The sequence below is a fragment of the Moschus berezovskii genome, chromosome 14 (assembly GCF_049115385.1).
Source record: "Moschus berezovskii isolate FMDL1 chromosome 14, NW_MosBer_1.0, whole genome shotgun sequence".
Classification (NCBI taxonomy): domain Eukaryota; kingdom Metazoa; phylum Chordata; class Mammalia; order Artiodactyla; family Moschidae; genus Moschus; species Moschus berezovskii.
In genome coordinates, this window is record NC_142473.1 from 40,003,906 (window position 1) to 40,031,756 (window position 27,851).

Here is a 27,851-nt window from a genome sequence, read left to right on the forward strand (position 1 = left end):
CCGAGTCAATGATATTATCTAACCATCTCATCCTCTGCTGCCCCCTTCTCTTTTTGCCTTCAATCTTTCCCAGCATCAGGATCTTTTCCAATGAGTCAGTTCTTTGCATCAAGTGGCCAAAAAAATGTTGTTTAGGAAAGAATCATTGATTTGATTGATCAAAGCAGTTTTCAATGCAGTTGTGGTGTTAAATAAAGTTGGGTGGAACGTTGGAGTGGATTGGGGGGAAGGGAATAGCAGTGAAGCAAACAGTAACAGCAGTTATTAAAACTACTGAAAATGTGGGCTTCCCTAGTGGCTCAGTGGTCAAGAGTCTGCCTAGAAACAGGTTTGATCTCTGGGTTGGGAAGGTCCGCCAGAGAAGGAAATGGCAACCCACTACAGTATCCTTGCTTAGGAAACCCCATGGACAGAGGAGCCTGGCTGGCTACAGTTCATGGGGCTACGAAGAGAGTCACACACGACTTGGCAACTGAACAATGCATTTTACCTGTTTTAACTAATTCTCATAATAACCATGCAAGGTGGTTGCTATTGATAATCTCATTTTACTGATGAAAGGGAGGAAAGGAAACTCAGATCTAGTTATGTCCAAGGTCACTGAGTTTATCACTAAGTTGGTAGAGCTGGGATGTGACCTAGAAGAGTGGAGCACTTCTCCACAGTTGTCAAATTAGGTCAAAGTTCGGGGAATTTCTGCCTGATAAAACCTATTCTTTATTGTAAGCTAGAATGTAAGGACATTTATAAGAGTGAAGGAGGAAAGAGAGGGTCGCAAGTTTGAAAATAGGGGTTTTCAACAGTTAAGAATGGGAGAAGGGTTGACAAGAGAAAACAGTAAGGATAATATGCAGTGTTGTTAATCAACATTTAGAAATACTGGTTTGTTCAGTTGGTGGTCTTTCTCCAGAAATAATCCATAGGAAACTGGATAATCCAGGGCTGTATTTCTAGGAATGTTATGACATTTAGGGAAGGTAATTTGGGTTACTGACCACAGGGACACTGAATTGATCACATAAAAAATCTAGACAGGGCTTATGAAACAGGTGACAACAGTGAAATGATCTGATTTGAACATACGTAAATGAATACAGCAGTTACGGTCAGAGATAAAAGATTTCTACATTTGTCATTTCAGAGGTAAAGTTGTTTTTGGATACTAAAAGTATCCAAGATGTGGTTATCGTGGAGACAAAGCAATGGAACCACAGCCCTGCAGTGTTCACTGATGCCAACCAGGCAGCTGAAATTTACTACCTCAAAATGTACTCAAAAAATATGACCCACCTTTCTGCTCTCAAACCATTGTTTAATCAGAACGACAATCATGTCAAGACTTTTTTCTATACCTTGAATTCTTCCAGGTTTAAAAAATTACAGATATGAGAAGACTTTTACCTATCAATACACACAGGAATCTGTGTTCCTAAAAACCTTTACAATAGAAAGATCACTGGAACATTAGTATAATCAACACCTGGGAGAAGTATATTTCAGGTAAGAAAGTATCAATAGTAGGAGAAAGTTGCCATTCAACTTTCACCTCAATAGCATGTTTCACTGCACAAAAGCAAATTGTATTTTTCCTCCTGGTACTTTAGTAGGGATATCAAAATGGCATAGTATCTGTCTTCCTTTAATTCCCTTCCCCCACAATTTAATAAAGAAAAACAAAAACCCAATGTTCATGCTTAAAAGATAGCCATGATATTTAATGTGGTGCTGGGCCACTGGGCCACATGATCCAACAGACCTAAATTTATTCCGATCCTGAATTTTGTTAAATGTCTAATAATAAATGAACTGGAGTAAGAATTTCTCTACTTGAAGATGAAGAAAAAAGGTCCTCCAGTGTAGTTATTTTAGAACAAGGCTCTTCTATTTATATAAGAACCGAGGCTTATTAATAAGCCAGAATATTTAAATAAATTGATGGAAAGTACTTTTAAAAATATAACACTGTTAAACATAAATCAGTTTTCACTTCTTAAATTAGTTGTAATAAGCAAACCTACAGGCTAGATATTTGAAAATCAATGGCCAAACTGAAATCTGAACAAAGCCAAACTTGTTTTAAACCAAATGCTATTTGTTAAATGTTGCACATTCTGTTTACTATCCACTGACTCAGTATTTTACTATATAGGGTAACACCTGTTATAAAACAATGTGAGAAATAAAAAAAAAAATGTTGGGGGTGTGAAATACAAAAAAAAATTCAGGATGGACTGCATAATCCAAAAATCACCTGATATAGATGCTATACTCCTTGAACACATTCTATATTTCAAAATGACACAGGAACTAAAAAAAAAAATCCAACACATTAAACACACACTTAAGCATCTAGACGTATATAACAGTTCAGCAAACAAATAGGTTGAACTCAAGCCTTTGAACACATCACTTAGAAACATTAAGATTTTGATCCCAATTACTCAAACATCATTGACTAGCCCATAATGCAGTTTGTGTTAACCTGCTGTACAAATTAACCACATAATAGTAGTCAGATACTAATCTTACTCCAACAGAAGTAGTGATAAAATCAAAGCAATACTCCTTTTTGTAAGATAATCAGGATAACAGCACTAGGATAAAATGAAGAGAATTTGTTTCAGATTCTTGTTCAATAAGCCTGTTCCTCATTTGTAGATAGTGAGGATAATGGTATTACAACCAAATATGGGAAACTGCTTTCTCTTTATTTAAGCATTAGGAAGGAAATTAACTTTGGTCACATATTACCTTAAAAAAAAAAAGCTCCATTTTACATATTCCTAAATAGATAGGACCAAATGATCAGAGAAAAAATTTCTTCTGTAAAAATTGGCCAATTTTATAGTAAAAAAAAAAAAAAAAAAAATCTAACATACAATATCATTCAAATTATATAAAGACTACTTGGGATCATAACATTCCAAATATAGGACAACTGCAACCCCAACCTAACAGGTGTGAAAAGTATTTGCTCTCATGTTGCTTTGGTCCAAAAGAGTAGAGCTGGATCAATAAGAGTAAACTAAGTTCCTAATCTTTTGCCAGCATTAATTTAGATTGTTATTGGCAGCAGAAATACCCATAATGAATAGTTCTACTATGAGAAAGTATAATAAAAGAATATTTTCCATGAACACATCACAGTACCAGATAAAACTTTTATAAGAGAAAAACATGAAGAAACAAAAAAAGATAAACAGCTACCACACAAAAAATACTGTTTCCCCCATAACTGTATCTGAAGGGGTAAAAAGGTGATGTTAGAGACTTTTGATGATGCTAACATGAAAGGAAGTTGAGCATTGTATTTATTTCTTATTTTATACAACTCTTACTCTTTACAAAAATGGTTATAATCATGCCCATAAAAGTGTAACCCATGGCATCTGAAAGCAAACACTCTTTGTAATTATTTAAAAGGGCCTTTTTAAAAATTATAATACAAAGGTCTGTGCTCTATAAGCAGTCCTCCACTGTGCATTATAACAATAAGGCTTACTTTTAATACAAAGACTAAGTGTTTGGGAGTTATGAGCCACTGGATTTAACAAACATCATCTTATAGTTGCTTTTTGCATCTTTTTTGTTTTTGGAATCCTCCACTTCATCAGGGTGCTCAGTAGCTTGGAGCTCTTCAGTAGATTCTTCTTTCTCTGACTCTGAATCACTTTCAGAGTCATCTGGACTTTCAGGATCAGGTGAATCATCATCATCGTCATCTCCAGCCACATCACCTTCTCCATCATGATCATCTACCTAAAAACATCAATCAACAGCCTATTAAAATTATCCAGTACAAAAAAAATAAATAAAACAAGAAAATAAAATTATCCAGTACAAAAACTGGAAAAGATCTTCATTTTTGTCTAACTCCCCTAGCCATTAAATTAACAGTTAAAGAACAGAGGCTGCCTAGGGAAGAACTGAGGGCTCAAGCATTTCCAGCTGATTTATAAACTGGTACTTGACTAGGATTTTTGCTTCAGAAAGGGCTCTGCAGACCACCACCTTTCCTTCCCTCCCTAGTTTGAAATTAACATTGTCTTCCTGATGGAAACAATACTTTTTTTAAGAATAAGGCAAGTTAACCACTGATTCACGGGAATGCTGAAAACAGTTACCAATATTTTGCATATTACATTATTTTGGAGTAATGAACCAGTAGTTATATGGAACGAGGTGACACAGGAAATAACTGAGAAAACTCTCCTAATGAGTACTTACATGAAATATTTCATCTAACTTGTGAGTACATTGTTTATGCCTACTTAAAATGTGCCCTAATGATTCTCTGCGCAGAATGTACATTAAGCTAGTATCAAAAAACATATTTCAAAAACTGTCAATATCTTCTCATTATCTACAAAGACCTAGTTTGGCATATAAAAATACTTTAAGTAACTATAAAGAGAGGTTTCTACATAGGATGCTTGGTTGCTAGAGTAATTTAACAGAAATAAGTGAAATCAACTTGGAATTATCTTTCTACTTAATGAAAATATGTTAATTACTACCTCACTGAAGCCAAGTCCACAATGTCGTCGATATCTTCCTGATAATTTACTGTCCATACTTTGTTGATATTGAGACTCCAGTTCTTCATTAATTTTCTTGTCTTCTTCCCCTGTATGTCCAGTGTACTTTGATTATGTTTCAGTCAAATTAATAAAAATATCTGATTACACAAAAAACCCATAATACAGATGCTATTATATTTAGGGTTTATTTCTCTGAGTAATTTTACAGTGAATTTTGTGAATGGATTTATATACCATACGTAGTAACCTAGCAGACAAAATAACTTACTTCTTTAGCAACTACTGGAACTAGAAGCTGTTTTATTAAAGATGAAAAAGTTTTCCATGTAATAATTCAAACCAGATAAGGAATTCTCAGAATTGCCTGCAGTTTAGATACTGTAAATATTAATTACTAAGAATTCTGGGTATCATGTTTTAGTTAATACAGTCTAATAATGGTTCTCCTGAAAGTGAAAGTTTCCTCCTAGTCATAGAAAAACACCTCCAACAAACAACAGCTTCTGTCTTTGAACACAAATAATGAAAAGGCACATAATTCTGTTCAGAAAATAGCTAAATAAAATGACCTTGGAATTAGCTCTCCTTATGCCTTTCTTTGCATATCACTTTACTGAACCAATATATCATGTGACATTTGACATATACATACACTTTTAACATATACTCTGCTGCATGTAAGTTATGAAGCAGAATATTAAACAACCATCTATAAACTTACCACCCAAGGACTAAAATATTACCAATACCATTAGAGCTTTCTGTACGTGGCGTTTTAATTTGTAAATACAAGAAAATGACTTCATATTTTAAAAGAATAAGTGCAACAGTTAAATACATTTCCATTCTGCCAAAGTTCAGACTCTTTAGCCTTTTGTAGCAATGCAGATTAATTTGAACTAATTGTTCAACACCAGGAAAATAAAATGCCTGTTAATTTCTAAAATATGCTACATAATCTAGGTCAGTATAAAGTTAATTTAAATGATCTAAGTAAAGGTTTTCTTAAAATGTAAATGGGGTATTGTGCCCTATTATTAATAATGTCCAAGATCAGGGTCAATATTAAATGCGAGAAAATTTTTCAGCAGACTGAACTCAAATCCAAATTCATTTTCAGTTTTTAATTTAAACCCCCCCAAAATTAAAAGAAAAATTCATTTCTTCAGGTTTTCCAATGAGTTTATGCTCTTCAAAGATCTCAGACTTAGTGAATAAACTAAAAACCAGTAAAATATGCCAACTATTAACACTGTAAATAGTATATAAAATATATGTAAACTCTAGAAACTACAATTGGCAAGATGAGGCATAAAACCTCACTACAATTAGAATACTACATGTTGTAAATTAGTAAAAATGAAAACAGAAACAAGTCAGTTTCTTGGTTAGAATATCATATTAATGTAAACTCTTTCAAATCTTTCATCAGCGTATATACCGTTACATGATATATGTAACATGTTTACATATACAACATCTATTTCTAACATGTTAATCATCAGAACTAATCAACAATTATACACAGAAGTTAGAATACCCCAAAATATATGCAAGTATTTCACATTCCAAATTTAGCACCTCCACTTTAATTATATTTTACCTTCTTACCTGTGCGGAAGTGAGATGTGGACTTGTGATCTCCTATAACAAGACGACCAGTATGTTCTTTCTGTAAGAAGGAAATGTGTTAGAATTTGAAACCACATATTTAACATAATTATTGCCTATATGCCTGATGCTGAACTTACATTCTTGCATGGATAGGGATGGGGAGGGGAAACAAAATCAATAAGTAAATTATAGTTATGTCTGAAGGCAGTGTCATTACAATAAACCAAGCAGAGGATGCGGATAGAAAGTATGTAGATTTTAAACTAGACAGACAGATAACTAGAAAATTGGATCAATTTAAACATTTTCTTTTCTAAAATCAATTAAGAGTTGTTTATGTCTCAGGTATATATCATGAATAAAAAGCAAATCAGATCATTTAGCTAAATAAAGATAATGAACAAAATGCTAGAAATCTAAAATATTAAAAATAATCATTACTACTTAGCAACAGACCACAAACAGCTAGCTCGTTACTTCTGACTACACAAAACACTCTTTCAAACTATGAAAAAGCATAGAATTTAAAACAATCGAGTTCTATACAACATAAAGATAAATCTAACTCAAAGTTACCAACTCATTAGCTTACATAATTAGTCTCAATTTATCAGTTCCAATCCATTCTTTATGGTTCATACTTAGTTTTGAAAACAAACAGGAGCCTGCGGGGCTCCTGGGCACAGAAACCTTTCTGTGTCCCTCATTTCTTGCTTGTAGGGAAGAGACTCCAGCCTCCGTGACCTTCCTTGAGTTCCAAAGGGCAGATTCAAACAGATGCTAAACAGAGAAGGGAGGGGATGCAGAGTGAGGCGCAGTCAAGAAACAATAGTGTAGCCTCTGGGCAGGGTCTCCAAGTTCCACCTCAAGAAATACAAATCTCTTGAGTTCTTTACAAAACTAAACCCCATAAACAAATGTAAGATGTTAGCATTCCTCATTCCAGATTAAAGGAACCAGAGAAGCTCTCCAAGAGACCACCTGAGGCCAGATTAAAAGAATCATAGAAACTCATATCACCTGAGGCCAGATTACATCCTGACGAGGTGAGGACAGCAAGCATATACTGAGGAAAGATGCAGACTAAAAACAGCCTTCACACCAAAAATATCAGACTCATGGGCTATACAGGGATATTTCCACATAAAACAACCCTTTAAGACAATAGCAAAAAACTGTTTCTCCTAAAATTATAGAGAAACATAAGTAAAATGAAGAAACCAGGAATTGTTCCCAATTAAAACAAGAGCAATCCCCTGGACGTGCAAAGAAACCTCTCTCCAGTATACTAGACCCCAAGTTCAAAAAGATGATAAAAATAATGAAGGAGTTAAAAAAGGCTATCAACAAAAATGCAGATCATTATAATTAGAAACTATAAAGAGAAGCCAATTAAAATTAGAAAACACCTGCTGAGACAAAACCTGAGCTAAAGGCAATAAACAGTGAACTAAACAATGCAGAAGAATAAATAAATGATCTGGAAGACAGAATAATGGAAATCACCCAATCAGAACAGCAGACAAAATGACAAATGAAAAAAAAAAAAGAAAGCAATATATGAGATCTATGGTATAAAACAGAGCGAGTCAATCTTCATGTAATAGAGATCCCAGAACAAACAGAAAAGGGGACTGAAAATGCATTTGAAGAAATTATAGCTGAGAACTCCCCAAACCAAAAGGAAATAGATATCCAGGTACAAGAAACACAAGAGAGTCCCAAACAAGATGAACCCAACAGAACTATACCGTCACATAATTAAAATAGCCAGAGTTAAAGTGAGAATTCTAAAGGCAGCAAATAGGAGTTCCCTGGTAGCCCAGTGGTAGGATTCCATACTTCTACTGCAGGGGGCCAGGGTTCAATTCCTGGTCAGGGAACTAGGATCCCACAAACTGTGCAGCACAGTCAAACAAGGTAGCAGAAGAGTTACTTACAAGAAAAACCTCATAAGTCTATCAAGTGACTTCTCCACAGAAATACTGCAGGACAAAAGGGAATGGCAAGATAAATTCAAAGTCCTAAAAATCCTACAACCTAGGATACTCTACACAGCAAGATTATCATTTAGAAGAAGAGAAAGAATTTCGCAGACAAGCAAAAACTAAAAGAATACAGCAATACAAAACCTATTCTAAAATTTAAAGGTCTTCTCTAAATAGAAATGCAGCAAAAACCTATAGGAAAGAGAAAATAACAATCAGAAAATAAGTCACTTAAGTAAGCCAGTACCATAGTTTTTAAAAAAACTTTTGTGAAAGCAGTGATAATTAACATGAATAGCAAAAGGCTTATTTAACAGGAAGATGCAAAAGAAGACAGACATCAAAATCATAAGATATGGGGGAGAGAAGTTAGAAAATGTAGATTCTTATTGGAATGTGCTTATTGGAATATGATTACCAGCAAGGAGATATAACAATGGGTTAAAACCATTTGAAAAATAGGAAAGACTAACAGTACTCATATTTATATCCTTAACTCTGTCCCAGGCAACAAGTTGAGGCTGCTTCAAACTGGCAGTGTTCACAGTATTTTCTTTAAAACTCACGCCAAGGGTACAATGAATAAAACCTAGTACATTTCTTTCCTCATATGTGATTTGGTGTGTAACCTGGCAGAAAGCATTTTCACATTTCTTAAGTATGAAAATGTTTAAACCCATAAATATTAAGGTACTTGTCCAAATTGTTTAGTTTTTCCACTAATAAATCTGATATATGTAATTTTTGCTATAAGAAATTTTATTTTTAAAAAAAAACCTTGAAAAACAGGGTAACTACAAAACAAAAACATACAACAAATTCACAAAAACAAAAAAAAACAAGAGAACTCAAACGTAACACAAACAAAAACTATCAAAGCACAAAAGGACAAACAAAAAGAAAGGAACAAAGAGAAATACATTCTCAATTGGAAAAGAAGGTTTGAAATGGCAACAAATATCTATCAACAACTACTTTAAATACAAATGTACTAAATGATACAATCAAAAGAGTGCAGACTGGACTAAACCAAGAGGCTACCTACCATAATGCTGCCTACAAGAGACTCTCTTTAGGGTGAAGGACATACAGATTTGAAATTGAGAGGATGGAAAAGATATTTCATGGATATAGAAATGACAAGAAAGTGGGGGTAGCAATACCCATATCAGAAAAAAGACTTTAAGACAAAGTCCATAAAGACAAAGGATACTATAAAAGAATAACAGGATCAATACAAGAAGAGGCTATTACAGTTGTTAACATATATACACTCAATATAGGAGCACATAAATGAATAAAAATAAAATACTAACAGACATAGGGAAGAATTGATGGGAATACAATAGGAGACTTTAATATCAGTGGACAGATCTTACACAGAATCAATGCAGCAACAGATCCTAAATAACACAACAGAACAGTTAAGACTCAATTGATATTTATAGGCCATAACATCCAAAAAATCAGAATACACACTCTTTCCAAGTGAACATGGAACATTCTCTGGGGTAGATGACATACTAAGAAACAGAACAAGCCTTAACTAATTTAAAAGGATAAAAATTATTTCAAGGGTCTTTTCTGACCACAATGGCATGAAACTAGAAATCAATGACAGAAAGAAAACAAGAAAAAAAAAACAATTATATGGGGACTAATCGACATGGTATTAAAAAAACCAAGGTGTCCATGATGAGATCAAAGAGAAAATTTTAAAATACCTTAAGGCAAATGAAAACATGACCATACAAAATCTGTGGGATGCAGCAAAAGCAGTCCTAAGTAAGAAGTTGATAGCAATATAGGCCTTCCTTAAAAAGATAAATCTCAAATAAACAAGTTAACCTACCACCTAAAATATTTAGAAAAACAAAACCCAAAGTCAGAAGAAGAGGGTAAATAATAAAAGATGAAAGAGGGAACAGGGCGTCCCCGGTCCCTCAGATGGTAAAGAATCTGCCTGCAATGCAATAAGACAGGTTCAATCCCTGGACTGGGAAGGTGCCCTGGAGAAGGGAATGGCTACCCACTCCAGTTTTCTTGCCTAGAGAATTCCACAGGCAGAGAAGCCTGGTGGGCTACAGTCCATGGGGTTGCAAAGAGACAGACATGACTGAGACTAACGCTTTCACTTTTTCACTTTCAAAGAGAAAATAGAGGATTTTTAAAAATGGGGGGAGGGTGGTGGAAATCAACCAAGAGCTGGATTTTTTCGAAAGGGTAAACCAAATCAACAAACCTCTGGCCAGGCTCACCAAGAAGAAAAGAAACGACCCAAATAAAATAAGAAATGAAACAGAAGTAACAACTAATACTGCAGAAATACCAAAAAACCTTAAGAGAATACTATTAACAATTATATACCAACAAACTGGACAACCCAGAAAAAATGGACAAGTTTCTAGAAACATACAACACACCAAAACTGAATCACGGAGAAACATAAAAATTTCAACAGACTGGACAATGGAAGTGAAAGAGAATCTGTAACTTAAAAACTCACTACAAACAAAAATCCAGGAACTGATGGCTTCTGAGGAATTCTAATAAACATTAAAGAACTTATTCTGCTCCTTCTCAAACTCTTCCAAAAAATTAAAGAGGGACATTTCCCAAAGTCATTCCGTGAAGCCACCATCACCCTGATACCAAAACCAGAGAAAGATAACACACAAACAGAAAATTACTGGCCAATATCACTGATGAACATAGACACAGATACCCTCAACAAAATACTAGCAAACTGAATACAATAATACACTAAAAAGATCATGCAACATGATCAAACAAGATTTATCCCAACAATGCACGGATTTTTCAATATCTGCAAATCAATCAGTGTGATATGCTCCATTAATTGAAGAATTATAAACTACATGATCCTCCTATGAATGAAAGATGTGGCCTGCCATATCAATAAATAAAGGATATTTTGGTCATCAAGTCAGCAGCCACCCTCAATTGTGCACCCTGAGGGGATTTGGGATGGAGAAAAGCAGGATACTGGCCCTAGGTATCTACGGTGCGTATCAGAGGAATGATTTCAGTGAGTCCAAACTCATATCTTCCCAGTAAATCTTCCCCAAAAAGCATTAAATTCATTAACTTGACATGTCTGGTTTTCCTTAGTTTCTTTAATGAACAGTAATCTTTTGATGTTTCGACTATCTATAATTTTTGTTGCAAAAATGCCTATATATCCCTTACCTCTTTGGAGCAGTAATTCAGAGCAATATGAGAGGTTGACTTAAGTCCACAGAAAATCTGCCAAATAAAACATAATTCTCAACTTTTAGGTTGTATATTTTTTCCAGTGGACAGTTTTGGTGACCACGAAGGGACACAGAGAAGATGCCTCTCTTTTGTCTGAATGCTATGAAGAACTGAGGCCTTGATACCAACAGAGGCCTGTTGTGCCCATCTGTCTCCTCAGAGTGTGCAGACGAATTTGGATGAGTCTCTCCCAGTTCCTGATGATGATGAGTTATATTTGGTGGTGTCTAACGGGAGTTGGTGATGGACAGAGAGGCCTGGCGTGCTGTGATTCATGGGGTTGCGGAGAGTCGGACACGACTGAGCGACTGAACTGAACTGAACTGAACAGAACAGGTCCCTGGAGAAGGCAATGGCAAGCCACTCCAGTATTCTTGCCTGGAAAATCCCATGGATGGAGGAGCCTGGTAGGCAGCAGTCCGTGGGGTCACTAAGGGTCAGACACGACTGAGCGACTTCACTTTCACACACTGTAGAAGGAAATGGCAACCCACTCCAGTGTTCTTGCCTGGAGAATCCCAGGGATGGGGGAGCCTGGTGGGCTTCCGTCTATGGGGTCACACAGAGTCAGACACGACTGAAGTGACTTAGCAGCAGCAGCAACAGGTCCCAGGTTCGATCCCTGGGTCGGGAAGATCCCCTGGAGAAGGAGATGGTAACCCACTCCAGTATTCTTGCCTGGAGAATCCCATGGATGGAGAAGCCTGGTAGGCTACAGTCCAGGGGGTCGCAAAGAGTCGGACATGACTGAGCGACTGAACGGAACAGAACGGAACAGGTGCCTGGCTCCCCAGTTGAAAGAGAGTGGCTCCCTCTAGTTGAAAGGTACTAAGGGAAGCCCAGATGAAAGACCCCGAAAGAAAGTGCCCCCTACCTGAAAGACACTGGGGGAACTCAATGGAAAGACGCTGGGATTTCCTCAACTGAAAACATACTAAGAGGTCTTGGCTGAATGGTTGGGTTAAGAGGCTGACCTGATTAATGTTTTCCTCAAATTGGCTACCTTAATAAGAATCTGTTGGGATAAAAGTGCAGTAGTAAATTTGAGAGAAATTCAACTTTAAAATAGGAAGCAGACTCAGAGAAATGAGGGGTGTCAGAAAGCCAACTTCTGACTAATACTCCAGCCAGATTCATGTACATACAGAACTCATACCTGCAAGTAAATAAAGGGGTCGTGTCCTGAAAACTACTAAATGGAACTCATTTATTGTGTATGCACTTAAGTTAGAAAAAGTCAGCTTGAAAAAAAACAGAATTCTGATGTTAAAAAACAAAAGCCCTTCTAGGGTGATTTGCATTCATTTTTTCTTCTGTGTCTTTGATATAAATGTTTTACCTGATCTTCAGGCCTTTTCTTTGTGTGTGTGTGTGTGTCTTGAGCACTTGATCTCTGTCATCCAAAAGGATATGGTGTACGTTTAGCAGCCAGTCAAATAGATTCTGAGCAGTCTTTTGTCTGAATTTACCAACTCACAGGGGCTTTTTGCATTCTTAACCTTCAATGCATCAGCTTGTTTAGTGAAGGCCTTTACTTTCTTAGACTTATTCTAAGAATAAACTTTCTGGATCTGTTTAAGTGGCATCATTCACACTCTCTTGTGGAGAACTGTCTTGTGTTATCGGTTTAAGTCACTATTAAGATACATCTCACTAACAACCAGATGATTGATTCTTTAAACTGGAGAAACTTCTAAATATCTAAATTTTTAGAGAGCTCTTATTATAAACAGGATTCACTGGTGGCTCAGTGGTAAAGAATCCACCTGCCAATGCAGGAGATGTGGGTTTGATCCCTGGGTTGGAAAGATCCCCTGAAGAAGGAAATGCCAATCCACTCCTGTATTCTTGCCTGGGAAATCTTGTGGGCTAAGGAGCTTGGCGGGCTACAGTCCATGGGGTTGCAAAAGAGCCAGACATGACTCAGTGACTAAACAACATTATAAATATGTGTCTTGATACCTATGGGAAAAAAAATTAAAAGGTGGGGAAAAAACAGTATATAATATAGTTAACTCTAAGAACACCCTTAGTTTAACAAACCCAAAAAAACTAGTTTTGGAAATCTTATTTTGGTTTCTGCTTCCCCTTAATGGATCTTACAGATGCTGATAAAAGTATTAGAATAATCAATATTAATTAGGTTGATTAACAGAAAAATAAGAAAAAAACCAAAGGGAAAATCTAGAGACTATTTCCCAACAAGGTAAAAATTTAAAAGGAACTTATCCCAAACAGATAAAGAAATGTTTAGATAAATTATTATTTTAAAATGGGATAAATATGTCAAAGGGATTAAAACAAAAGATTCTCAAACAACATTACCTAAGGTTCAATGTGTCAAAGGGATCCTCGCCCCAAAGTACTGGTCACCAACAATAAAAGACCTCAAGCAGGTCTGCTCTATTAACCTGTTTAATACATATGTATGTATTTAAAGGGTGGAAGAAAATTGCACTGAGATCCTGATCAACAATTACTTGGGGAAATGGGCCAATTTATCAGCTTCAAAGATTGAGAAAAGGGCCCGAGTCACTTGGCTCAACCCCTCACTGAGGACCCCAGAGACTTTTATACAAAATAGATAAAATGGTTGGAGGATAAAAGAAAGGAAAGCTTCTAGGACTCCCTGTAAGACGAAGACTTGCTGACTGAGTCCTAATAAAAACTAGAGTCAAAGGTGTTAAAGTTGACAGAATTGAGATGAAAGTTTATAAAAATTGGTATTTATGTTCACCAATATACAGAATGCTACATAAAAGTTCATAATTGCTTACTTCTTAGTATTCACTAGAAAAAGTTTTTAAGAGTTAAGAATCCTAATTTAATACAAAATTAAAGCTACTACATATAATAAAGAAAAACAGTCCAGTATGCCAGAAAAGTAAGATGTGTATTAAGAACAAAAGAAGGTCTGAGGATCAGATTTGCATTTTGATAAGAGAAAAGAAAGTAACTCTTTCCTAGAAGTGGTTAGTTGTAGATGAGAAAAGAGACAAAATAATACAGATATAGAAAGTGATGGAAGGTTTGTGGAAAACGAACTCTGAGAAAAGAATTTTGTACACGGTCAGGACTGACTAAAATTAGATTGAATTACATAAATGGATTTTGCTATTAAAAGTAGGCTGGTACATGACTTGATTTGTTTCTTCTCTCTGTTGAAAGAATAAAGTTTTCTTAGAAAACTGCTTTTGACAATAGATTATGGGATTTTCTTTGCCTTTAGGTGATCTATATTTGCTTTGAAATCTTTTGTCACTGTGTTTAAGTACTGTTTCAGAATGACCTATGATCCTATTTGATGAAGTGCTGACACTATGGACAGACTTCCCAAACATCAAATTCTAAAGTTCTCCTGACCTCCAACTAACTCTGGGATGCTTCAAAGGGACCAAGACACCTCAGCGAGCAATGTCAAACTAATTAGGCTTATGCTGCTGAGTCACTTCAGTCGTATCCGACTCTGTGTGACCCCATAGACGGAAGCCCACCAGGCTCCCCCGTCCCTGGGATTCTCCAGGCAAGAACACTGGAGTGGGTTGCCATTTCCTTCTCCAATGTGTGAAAGTGAAAGTGAAGTCGCTCAGTTGTGTCCGACCCTTAGCGACCCCATGGACTGCAGCCTACCAGGCTCCTCCATCCATGGGATTTTCTAGGCAAGAGTACTGGAGTGGCTTGCCATTGCCTTCTCCAAAACATCTGGTTAGATGTTAGGCTTATAAGGTATGTTAAATTACTTGAGAAGCATTGTCATGTAATTAGAGATGAATCTTATATTGTATGGATACCATTAATAGATATTCCAAAATTTACATGAAATTACTAAAAATCTGAGATGCCCTGGTATAATGTTATTATAATTTTACTATCTTAAAATGTTTTATGTTCACAGAAATACCCAAGTTCCTTGTCAACTGCATTGCAGTCAGTTTTTTAACCATGCCATTTTAAGTCCTGTAATTTATGAACAGTCGTTGTTTTACTCTAATGCTTTTATAAAATGAAGATCTAGAAGATTCATAAAAAGAACTTTTTAAAAGAATATAAGCTTCTGGTAACTTTTAGATTATACCACTGAAATAAGAAAGAAATGACAAAACTCTCATGTAAAACCTGATGACTTCATCCAGATCAACAGGCATTACATGGGACTGAGTGAAATAATAAATATATAACTATGATTTTGGGGGGAACACACTAGCTTTTCGTCTTTGTTTTCCAGAAAAATTTTTCCTCTATTATTCCATGATGTACAAGTTGATCAAGTATTCCTTTATAAACAAAAATAAAACATTAATTGTTTATACTGTCTGTCTCTGCTGTATTATGCATGACTTTATTAATGTTACCAACTATATTAATTATCCTGTCTAGTTTATAAGATTATCTATTGCATTACCCAATGTGTAGCCAGGTCTCCAAAAAATTAATGATGGCAAAGTTATTAACGTTACCAACTATATTAATTATCTTGTCTAGTTTATAAGACTGTTTCTTGCATTATCCAACGTGTAACCAGGTCTCCAAAAAACTAATGATGGCAAAGGTCTCAAGACAGTTAATCTCACACTCACACAGCACTCCCTAGCACTGTTGGACAAAATTGGTCACAAAGTGCCTCTCAAATGTTGGTTGAATTTACAATCAAGAGGAAAGAAGAACTATGAATGAAAAATGTAGCCATGTCAGTAAACAAAGGACACTGTAGCCATCAAGCTAGCAGCCACTGCATTCACCACTTTGCTCCCGGTAGAGATTCAGAATGTAGAAAAGCAGGATACTGGCCCTAAACAGTTAAGATGCCTATCAAAAGAATGATTTTAATGAGTCCAGACTCTTGTACCTTCCCACATGAAGTGTTAAATTCACTAACTTAACATATCGGATTTTCCCTAGTTAACAGTAATCTTTTGATGTTCCAACTAATCTGGTTTTTGCTGCAACTGGCTCCTCCCTTACCTCTTTAGAGCAGTTGCTCAGAGCAATCTGAGAGGGCTTAAGTACTCGGAAAATCTGCTGAATAAAATAATTCTCAACTGTCATGTTGTGCATGTTTTTCAACTGACAATCTCAGTAGATGAAGAAAAAACTTCTGCTAAAACTCAACATACGTTTATGATAAAAACTATTCAGAAAGTGGGCACAGAGGGAATCTACCTCAACATAATAAAGGCCATTTATGACAAACCTACAGCTAACATGACACTCAAAGGTGAAAACTTGAAATCATTCCCCCTAAGATTGGGAACAAGACAAGGATACCCACTTTTGCCACTTATATTCAGCATAGTATTGGGAATCCTAGCCACAGCAATCATACAATAAAAAGAAATAAAAGTAATCCAAATTAGAAAGGAAGAAGTAAAACTGTCACTGTTTGCAGATAACATGATACCATACATAGGAAATCCTAAAGACACCAGCAGAAAACTACTGGAGTTCATCAATGAATTGGGTAAAGTTGCAGACTACAAAATTAATATATAGAAACTGGCTGCATTTCTATACATTAACAATGAACTATCAGAAAGAGAAATTAAGGAAACAATTCCACTTACCATCGCATCAGAAAGAATAAAATACCAAGGAATAAACCTACCTAAACAAGCAAAAGAACTGTATTGAGAAGCCTAAAAGATGCTAACAGAAGAAACTGAAGACAACAGAAACAGATGGAAAGTATTCTTGAATTGGAAGAATCCATATTGTTAGTGACCATACTTCCCAAAGCCATTTACCAATTTAATGCAATCCCTATGAAATCACCAATGGCATTTTTCAAAGAACCAGAACAAATAATTTTAAAATTTCTGTGGCCCCAAAGAGCCAAAACAATTTTGAGGAAGAATAGTCAGAGGAATCACACCCTCATTTCAGACTATTCTACAAAGTTACAGTAATTAAAACTGTATGGAACTGGCACAAAAACATACATAGATCAATGGAACAGGATCAAAAGCCCAGAATTAATCCCATATACTTATAGTCAATTAATCTATGATATAAGAGGCAAGAATATGCAACAGAGAAACAGTCTCTTCAATAAGTGCTGCTTGGAAAACTGGACAACTACATGCATATGAGTGAAATTAGAACATTCTCTAACACTGTATTCAAATATAAACTTGAACAGGATTAAAGATACAAGTAAACTGCAGCACTATTTATTTTACCTGTCTCTTAGAGTAATAGAAATAAAACAAAAATAAACAAATGGGCCCTAAAAAACTTGAACTTAAAAGCTTTTGCACAGTAAAGGAAACCATAAGCAATATGAAAAAACAATCTATGTAATGGGAGAAAATGTTTGCAAATGATGAGACCACCAAGACAATGGGCTTCCCTGGTGGCTCAGAGGTTAACGCATCTGCCTCCGATGTGGGAGACCCGGGTTCGATCCCTGGGTCGGGAAGATCCCCTGGAGAAGGAAATGGTAACCCACTCCAGTATTCTTGCCTGGAGAATCCCATGGATGGAGAAGCCTGGTAGGCTACAGTCCCCGGGGTCGCAAAGAGTCGGACACGACTGAGTGACTGAACAGAACAGAACAGAACCAAGACAATGATTTCCAAAATGTACAAATAGCTCCTACAGGTCAATATCAAAAGAAAATCCTGACCCAATCAAAATACAGGCAGAAGATTTAAACAGACATTTCTCCAAGACATACAGATGGGCCAAAAGGCACGTGAAACAATGTTCAACATCACTAATTATTAGAGAAACTCCAATCAAAACTACAAGCGGGTATCACCTCACAATGGTCACAAAGGTCATCATCAAAAGATCTACAGACAATAAACGCTGGAGGGGATGAAGAGATAAAGGATCCCTACCAACGCTGGTGTTGGTAGGAATGTAAATTGAGAACAGTATGGAAATTCCTTAAAAAACTAGAAATAGTTACCATATGATTCATAAATCCCATTCCTGAGCATATATACAAAGAAAACTACCTCAAAAAGATATAAACACCCCAATGTTCACAACAGCAGCATTTACAATAGCCAAGTCATGGAAGCAACCTAAACGTCCATCATTTAGGTGAATGGATAAAGAAGATGTGGCGTGTATACATACATACATACATAATGGAATTATATATATATATATATACACACACAATAGAATACTACTCAGCAATAAAAGAATGAATAATGCCATTTGCAGCAACATGGATGGATCTAGATATTATCATAATAAATGAAGTCAGACAAAAACAAATATTATATCACATGTGAAATCTAAAAAAATATACAATGAACTTATTTACAAAACAGAAACCAGACTTAGAGACATAGAAAACAAACTTATGGTTACCAAAGAGCAAGATGGGTGGGAGGGATAAATTTGGAATTTTAGACACAAACTCTTATATATAAAATAGACAAACAATAAGGTCCTACTATATATATATATATATATATATGTCACAGGGAACTATATTCAGGATCTTGTAACAAACTATAATGAAAAAGAATCTGAAAAACAGATATAGATTACATAACTGAATCACTCTGCTGTATATTTGAAACTAATACAAAACTGTAAATCAATTATACTTCAATTAAAAAAAAAGAATACCAACTGAAAAAAATATTGTTCACTAAAATTAGTGCCTCAGTGGTAAAGAGTTTGCCTGCCCTTTCAAGAGACTTGGGTTCAATCCCTAAGCCAGGAAGACCACATGGAGATGGGAACGGTAACCCACTCCAGTATTTTTGCCTGCAAAATCCCATGGACAGAGGAGCCTGGGGGGTTACAGTCCATGGGGTTGCAAAAGAGTCAGACACGACTTAGCAGCTCAAGAATAACAGCAAAACTGTTCATTAAAATTTGACTCTGCAAAGCAATCTTAACCAATCAAGTGTGAAGATATACAGTAGATAACAAATCATCCTATTGTGAAATCATGCCACATTCTCCATACCCAAAGATGATACTCCTGAAAAGCTTCAAGCATTAATGCTTATTGCCGGACATATTATTAGCACATATTAGCACAAAAGCAAATCAATAATTAAGTAGACTGCACCTTTAGATTGCAGACAATATGTAATAAGATTTGAATAAATACAATGGCATCGAATTATTTGAAGATGATAGCACCCTGTGACTAAAAGATCAGTTATAGTCTTTGCTATCAAAGAATTTAATGTATGCTATACCCATTTATCAGTAGCCAAATGTTTTCTTTTTTTGAAAATTGTTCAATCTGTCCTCCATCTTAAGCCCCTCCTCCTGTTTTACTGAGATATAACTGACCACTGGTAGCTAAATTTCATACATTTTATGTTAGGCTGTTCTTTCAAGGTACATAAAAAAATTTAATTCTACTAGATTGAGTATACTCCCTAAACTATTACTTTATATATCCTTAGAAAATCTATTTACATGAATCAAGAGAAACTTCAGACTACTTTCTATGACAAATCACAAATTATTGGAAATCTGGACTAATGTAGTATTATACAAATGCTTCCTTTGTATAGGCTCTAACATCTTACATGATCTTTCCCTATGCCCAACTCCATTGTTCTAGTCTGGCTAACTCTTAATCCTCTCAGCTTCAGATCAATTCTATTTCTAGGAAGCTTTCTTGTGTTGCTAAGCAAGAGTTAGCTTCCCTTGTCTGCTGATTTCGCAGCATGTGCATAGCTCTTCCATAGTAATTATAATTCTATATTGTCATTATCTGGTATCCTCCAGCACATGATGACTCCAAACATGTGTTACTGATCTGCATGATCGCACCCTGCTCCTCCAGGACCTAGGACAGTGCTTGGCATGTATTAGACAGTCAACAATCATTGGTAAAATGCATGAATGCATTCTCATATGAATAAGAAAAACAAAGGTAAAGGACAGAATTCAAGTTTTTGATAAAGGCCACTACTTAAAGAGCTGGACAAGCTATAAAATATGAAAGATTATTCTTTGTGAGATCTACCAAATGGTCTGCCCAGAAGTATCAAATTATTAGGTTGCTGCGGCTAAGTCACTTCAGTCGTGTCCGACTCTGTGTGACCCCATAGACGGCAGCCCACCAGGCTCCCCCATCTCTGGGATTCTCCAGGCAAGAACACTGGAGTGGGTTGCCATTTCCTTCTCCAATGTGTGAAAGTGAAAAGTGAAAGTGAACTCGCTCAGTCATGTCCGACCTGTAGCGACCCCATGGACTGCAGCCCACCAGGCTCCTCCATCCCTGGGATTTTCTAGGCAAGAGTACTGGAGTGGCTTGCCATTATTAGGCTGCTGCTGCTGCTGCTAAGTCACTTCAGTCGTGTCCAACTCTGTGTGACCCCATAGACGGAAGCCCACCAGGCTCCCCCGTCCCTGGGATTCTCCAGGCAAGAACACTGGAGTGGGTTGCCATTTCCTTCTCCATTATTAGGCTAACAGATGGCAAATCACAACTTTTGCCTTTTCTTTCTTCCACAGGAGTCTACTCAAACCAATTTTTTTTTTTCTATATATAGTCTCTAAACACTATCACCCAGTGGCACAGAGAATCCTAGAAGCAGCTCAATTAGGTCAGTTATAGTTACAAAAGGGCTTTCCTGGTGGCTCAGAGGTTAACGCGTCTGCCTCCAATGCGGGAGACCCGGGTTTGATCCCTGGGTCGGGAAGATCCCCTGGAGAAGGAAATGGTAACCCACTCCAGTATTCTTGCCTGGAGAATCCCATGGATGGAGAAGCCTGGTAGGCTACAGTCCACGGGGTCACAAAGAGTCGGACACGACTGAGCAACTGAACAGAACAGAACAGATAGTTACAAAAAACTAATCAGGCGACCTTAAAATGTAAAGTAAAATGGAATCTGAGTGTATTCATTCTTTCTCACTTAACATACACAAAAAGGGCATTATTTTCACAGAAAAGATAAAAATGTATTCTGTCTGATGCTTACCTTTCCTGCTCCCATAAGTCTCAAGAACTTTTGCTTTCTTTCTTCATTACCTAAGTCTGCTGCCTCCCAATTGCTTGATCCAAGCTGGAAAAGAAATAGACCAGTTAACCTTTTCTGTGTAATAATAAATATTAAGAAAACTTAAGAGTCTACTACTCGTAAATCCCAAGTTTCCTCCTCCCTCCCACTCCCATCAGTTTTCACTATAAACTAGGCTCATTCTTGATTAGGAAGTTAACCATATGCATTTTATTTGATTTAAAAAATACTTCTTTTCTGTTCCTTTAGTTCTTTTGAAACCAGAGATCTGGGTTTCAAAAGTTTACACCTATAAGAATTACCTAGAGGGCTGGTTAAAACAGACTGCTGGGCTGTACTGTACCTCAGGAATTTCAGATTTAGTACATCTGGGGTGGAGCTCAAGGATTTATTTCACTTCCAACAAATTCTTAAGAGATACTGATGATGCTAACCATACTGTGAGAGCTACTTAAGAGCCTTACAGGGCCCAAGGGTACCTAATACTTTAAACCTAGAAGGCTGCCACAGCTGTTAACTGAAGTTAAAAACTGGCTATAGTAATATTCTAAAGAACAGTAAAACTTCAGAGTCAACTGGACCCATTTTTAGTTTCTTTTTTGAACAGTTTCTGTTACTTCTAAGGACTAGTATGTTAGGACTTTTATTCTTTCTTTAAGGTCTTCCAAAGAACAAAAAGAATTTTTACTATTTTTTTTTAAAAAGAACAAAACTAATCCTATCTTGTAATTATCAAATGAGTCTATTGAAACTTTTTATAAATCTAACAAATATTATGGAATCCTAGCAATATTTTTCCCTACATCTTGAAACAAATATAAGGAGTATTTCATTATAATTCATTAATCATTCCCAATTATGCTAAAAATGACTACATAATAAGAAAAGTTATCCCATTGTGTTGTCCAAAGAATTGCATCATCTTTCAAGAACACATCAGCTCTCTGTTGTATGCTTTAGCTTTCTTTGGACACAGTTGAAAATTTTACATTTCTACCCATAATGGCAACGGAGTAAAAAAAACTAGAAACTGACTGGAGGTATTTCACAACTATTACATGAATTAGAAGACGAATTGGAGAAGGCAATGGCAACCCACTCCAGTACTCTTGCCTGGAAAATCCCATGGACAGAGGAGCCTAGTAGGCTGCAGTCCATGGGGTCGCTAAGAGTCAGACACAACTGAGCAACTTCACTTTCACTTTTCACTTTCATGCATTGGAGAAGGAAATGGCAACCCACTCCAATGTTCTTGCCTGGAGAATCCCAGGGACGGGGGAGCCTGGTGGGCTGCCATCTATGGGGTTGCACAGAGTCGGATACGACTGAAGCGACTTAGCAGCAGCAGATGAATGGAAAATGACAAGTAGGGTACACACTCTAACGATAATGGCAAACTTAACTGCAAAAATCTAAAACTATGAGTTTTGGGATGATGAAATACTAGATTTCCCCAACCCAGAAGTCAATGAGAGAGAGAACTTTTCTCCAACCTGGAAGTCAATGCAAGACAAAGAAAAAAGACAAAAAAAGAAATATGATACTTTCATCTAGAAAGCCATCCTGTAGAAAGCCATTCAACAGGCTTCATCTTGCAATATTGCAACAATAGCCTGGACCATCCCATTTTTTTCTAGAGAGATATATAACAATTTAATTTTCTCTTTTATGATATTTGTACACCGAAACTTATTTGATATAGTTTGTAAGTGGACAAATATTAAGGGCTGGTGACTACAAGGAATACAGAAATGAAAGCATTCACTGAATTGATCATTTCAGTTGAGTTTATAATCTAAAAATGAAAATGCTGTGTAATTATAGAGCAAAGAAGCCAACCCCCCTTTCTACACAAAACTATTAGAAATGAAAGCGTTTCAAAAAAAATTCTTCAGGTATCATTTTGCTGATGCAAATGCAAGAATTAAGATAAAGCTAAGATCTATTATAAATAGATCTGAAAACTGAAATTATGTTTCAGTTTCACACATGACAACTGATAAGCAGTTAGCTATATTCAGAGAAGGCTAAATATTTTGGATATGCATGTGTATATACATATATGGTGAAAAAAAAAATCAAGAAAATTTGGTTTGTTAAGTTCTAGAATTTAAGTTATTAGAATTTCTAATAAAATTACTTTTACAATCCTTTTTTTCTTCTGAAAATTACTCATAAAAGACCACTAAAATAATGTATATGTAGAACAATGATGGTCATCCTTCCTGGGCATATGAGAGCTAAAATATTTGTCCCATATTGGACACCCACTTACAGTTCTCAATTCCTTTTGGTGGCATGCTCTTCTGATTCTGGCCATCTAAGTTCCCAATCTGACATCGTCCCACCTGACATCTCATATTTTTTCATAGACTAGTTAGTTCTTAACTATTTCTGGCTCAATATAGTTAAGAAAAAGAAACCCAAAACAAAAAACAAAGTATTAGTGAAGCTTAAGTTCTGATTCTCACCAAACACTTGTTCCTTGGACCTGATATTTAACTTTTAATTCTCTATCTGCCGGAAGAGTCTTTTTTGAAAGGCTGTCTTAAGAATACCAACACCTAAGAATTGCATAGTGTTTCACAACTTACAAATCACTTTTCATTTACATTCTCTCAAGAGTCCATTTAATAAATAAGGACACTGAGGCAAAGAGGCTAAATGACTTGCTTCTATCCTTTGCTCTTTCCACATCATACTCTGTACATGATCAAATGAGACAGGATATATACAGGTAGTTTATGAACTACAGTTATAAAATATGTAGAATTAACTTAAAATAATGGTCTAAAAAAGGAAAACTTCCCCAAATTTCCTATTAAAAGAGCAAATATCTTCAATGCCTTACATAAATAACCCTATCATCTACAGTTTATAATTCTAATTAAAAAAGAAAATCATGAAGTCCTTCCAGTTCTTCCTTCGAGGTCTTCCCATACAGTAGAAAGTACCTTGCTCAAGTGCTGTACTCTGAATGAAAAGCACATGGGTGCCCATACATTCTTAGAGATTCTCCACTAGTTACTAAAGTCAACCTCCCTATTCATCCTACTTCCTAAAAGACAGCTTTCATTTCTCCACTCCAATCAAACCAACGAAACCATTTTTTAAGTTGGTTTCATCCTTAATACACTTATTATAGAATTGCAGTCAATTTACCTCCTCTTCAGTACACATTGCAGTAACTCTTAGAATTTATTTCTACAATTGTCAGCATTTTCCTAGAGTTGGATTCCATGATTTGTTACCCCCAATAAACATGAGGTGAGTAGACAAAGAAAACTGATAATCTTTTAGGTGCAAAGGCACATTAGAAAGTGCTGACCACTTACATTTGATTTTCTAAACTTAGACATGTATTTTAAAAATGTAAATATGTATTATTCTTAAAATATTAAAACCACAAGCACTTAAAGATAACTCCCAATTGCCAACAAAAATAAAAATACTAAAGAAACTGACTCAAAAATTACCGTCAAGGGACAAGTTACTACTGTATTGCACTAAAATATGGAATTCAGTTTAGTTGCTCAGTCGTGTCCGACTCTTTGCGACCCCATGAACTGCAGCACACATTAGCAACATTTATAGATAACCGGTTAAGGTCCGAGGACCTAATTTTGAACTGCAACTGTAACCATCTCCATCAAAAGGAATGCTTATAGGATTGGAAGAGGTCTTAAAAGTCATGTAATTTAACCTGACCTCATCAAAAACTGTAGAGATTTAATTATTTAATCACTTTAACTTTGGTAAATTACCTAATATCGCCAAGAGTTTTCTGTCAAAATAAAAGATTATTTCTCTGATTCTAGCAAAACAGGTGCCTGACATTCTAGCAATTAAGTCACAGTTAAATACCAGGAGGAAAACAGCGTAATGGTTTTTAAAACGGCACCCAGGTTATTCAAAAAGCTTAGATAAATTCCTGATAAGTATTGGCTTACCATATTAACAAGAAAATATCTCAAAGCCAGCTGTAGGGAGGAACAGCGGGCATGAATAAATCTCACTATATAACTATTCATCCTCAAATCTTTACTGATTACTTACCTTTCGGCAGAGCTAAAATCAATTTCCGTTAAGAGCCTTACTATTCTGGACCTTACTCCACCATTTACCTAACGATGGATGGGTCTTAACGTCATCTCATTTACTACAAGTGATGCACCAACAGAGTTCAATGAGTCTTTTATGCTTCGCAAAGTAAAATATTACCAAAAACACTGAGCCGCACTTTAGAAAACAAAGACTTCTACACATTCAGAAATTGACAGCGCTTTAAACAACCGAAAGTAAACTAGTTATCCTCCCTTCATCGTCCTTATCGATAACCTCTCCACCTTCCCCCGCTCCTAAATTTCCCCGTCGACGTTTCCATGGCATTCATCCATTGTATGAAGGACCTAGTTTTACACTCACTGGTTACTGCAGTGTCCATGACACCGCGCTAGGAGCCAGTACAAATACACAAAAGGCCCAGGATAAACACCATAGTTATTCATCTTTGAATTCCCAACATCTGGCACAGCAGTAAATATTTAATGGTTTACTTCAAGGAATGAATGGCCTGCTATTTAAACTGACAACTGTGGGGGGAGGGAGAAGAGAAGTACTTGACATCAAAACGGGATTCTACATCTCAACGTCTCAGGCCTCGGCACTGTGCGCCAGTTCTCCCGGTATAGTTTTTCCGTTCAGTACTTTCTTGGTTTACTCTTAATAGTACAGTTAATTTTAACTGTTATCATTACGTTGCAAAAATAATCCCGGCCAGAAAATCTGTCCAAATTTGCACGAACATCTCGACTTTATCACAGGAGGATTTTAAGCCTAAAACCAGCATGATCTTGTCATTTCCACAAAGAAGTTTCAACAGCCCCAAAATGGGTAAACACGTACATCTGACTAAGCTCATTCACTTCTCGACCATTCAGAATTTCCTTCCTCGATTCCCCTTCCCATGCAGGTCTTAGCGGGTAGAACGCTACAAAAAGTTCAGCCCTAATTAAGAAAAGAGTACATTTCCCACTCTTTTGGGTCCTCCCCGCGGCCCTGTCCCTTCAGGTCACCTCAAGCGCTTCCTCCGTCTTCATCCACCCTTCCCCGCCTATCCCAATCTTTGGTAGGCCTCAACCCTCCACCACTCCGCCATTGTTATTTACATCGTCGTCTGGGGAGGCTGAACGCTTCACCCCGTGCGGATGGGACTCCCTGGCAGCACTCATCGTTGCGGACACCACAACGGGAAAGGTCGAACCCACTCGCCGGTTCTCCTCAGCCGCGACGCCAGCAGCCTGCAGTCTGCCACCGGCCCAAGCAGCAGCGCCACTCCACAAGGCACAGTCCCTCCGGGCCTTGTCCGCCACAGTCGTCACTGCCGCGGGCGCTCGCTACCTCGGCGCACTCTGGGAGTTGTAGTTTCCTGGTTCACAACATACCGCCTGAACAAAGGAGATGGATGGGTGACTAAAACTACAACTCTCAGGAAGCCCAGCGGCGCCGCCAGCGCTGTGTGGCGGGAGTGCCCTCGGAGGCTCCGCCTTCCTCGGCTAGTGGAGGTAGCTTTCCCGCGGATGGGTATGGCGGTCAGCGGCGTAGCGAAGATTCGTTGCTACAGAAAGAGACCTAGCTTGGGTTTTTGCATTTCACTGTGGGACGCTGCCCCTTTTACAAATCCATTCGTTACAGTTAAGCATCTGGGTTTTAATGTAATGTTTCAGGCTCACAGAACCTCACGAGTAGCCTCACCCCGAAACAAAAACCTTTCAGGAAAAAAATATGGCTCCTACCATTTCCCCTGTGGTGTTCGCTAACGCTCGTAGTGAATTTCTAAACCGGCGGGGCTGCTTTTAGAAAGTTCCAGACAGACATTTCCCCGCTTTCTCCTTCTCACTGGAATGAGTTCAGTATTGGTGTTAAATGCTAGTTAATTGGCCAGTATTGAAACTAGGGTCCACCTGAGGAAAATCTGTAAGCTTTTAACACTGCTTTATGTGAAACAGGAGTGACCCTCTCCAACCTCGCTTCTGGTATGTAGGTTTTGTACTTAGAGGGCCTTCAGAAAGTGAAGTTCATCTCTGCAAGAAAGCCCTGTAGCTTTTCCTTTTAAGAAATAATTTACTTTAAAAAAAATTTGAGGTGAAATTCACATCATATAAAATCAATCATTTTAGAGTGTTTAGTTGCCTGCTTGTGTGCTAGGTCGCTTCAGTCGTGTCCGACTCTTTGTAGTGGACTGTAGCCCTCCAGGCTCCTCTGTCCGTGGAATTCTCCAGGCAAGAATACTGGAGTGGGTTGCCCTTTTCTTCTCCAGGAGATCTTCCTGACTCAGGGCTCAAACCTGCGCCTTCTGCATTGCAGGCGAATTCTTTACCGCAGAGTCAACGGGGAAGCCTAAAGTGTATAATTATCGTGTAATACATAAACGATGCTGTGCAACCATCACTTTTACCTAGTTCTAAGACATTTTCGTCA

At 36.9% G+C, this 27,851-nt stretch overlaps 1 protein-coding gene across 1 annotated transcript; it reads right to left on the bottom strand.

Moving 5' to 3' along the window:
- Positions 1 to 1,291: 1,291 nt before the first annotated feature.
- C14H11orf58 (chromosome 14 C11orf58 homolog) lies at positions 1,292 to 26,761 on the bottom strand. The gene is made up of 5 exons (XM_055423327.2): positions 26,540 to 26,761; positions 21,333 to 21,416; positions 6,153 to 6,213; positions 4,518 to 4,627; positions 1,292 to 3,759 (listed from the first exon to the last, which is right to left on the bottom strand). The coding sequence occupies exons 1-5, from the start codon at positions 26,600 to 26,602 to the stop codon at positions 3,532 to 3,534; spliced, it is 546 nt and encodes a 181-aa protein (XP_055279302.1). The 5' UTR covers positions 26,603 to 26,761; the 3' UTR covers positions 1,292 to 3,531.
- Between the last annotated feature and the right edge of the window lie 1,090 nt (positions 26,762 to 27,851).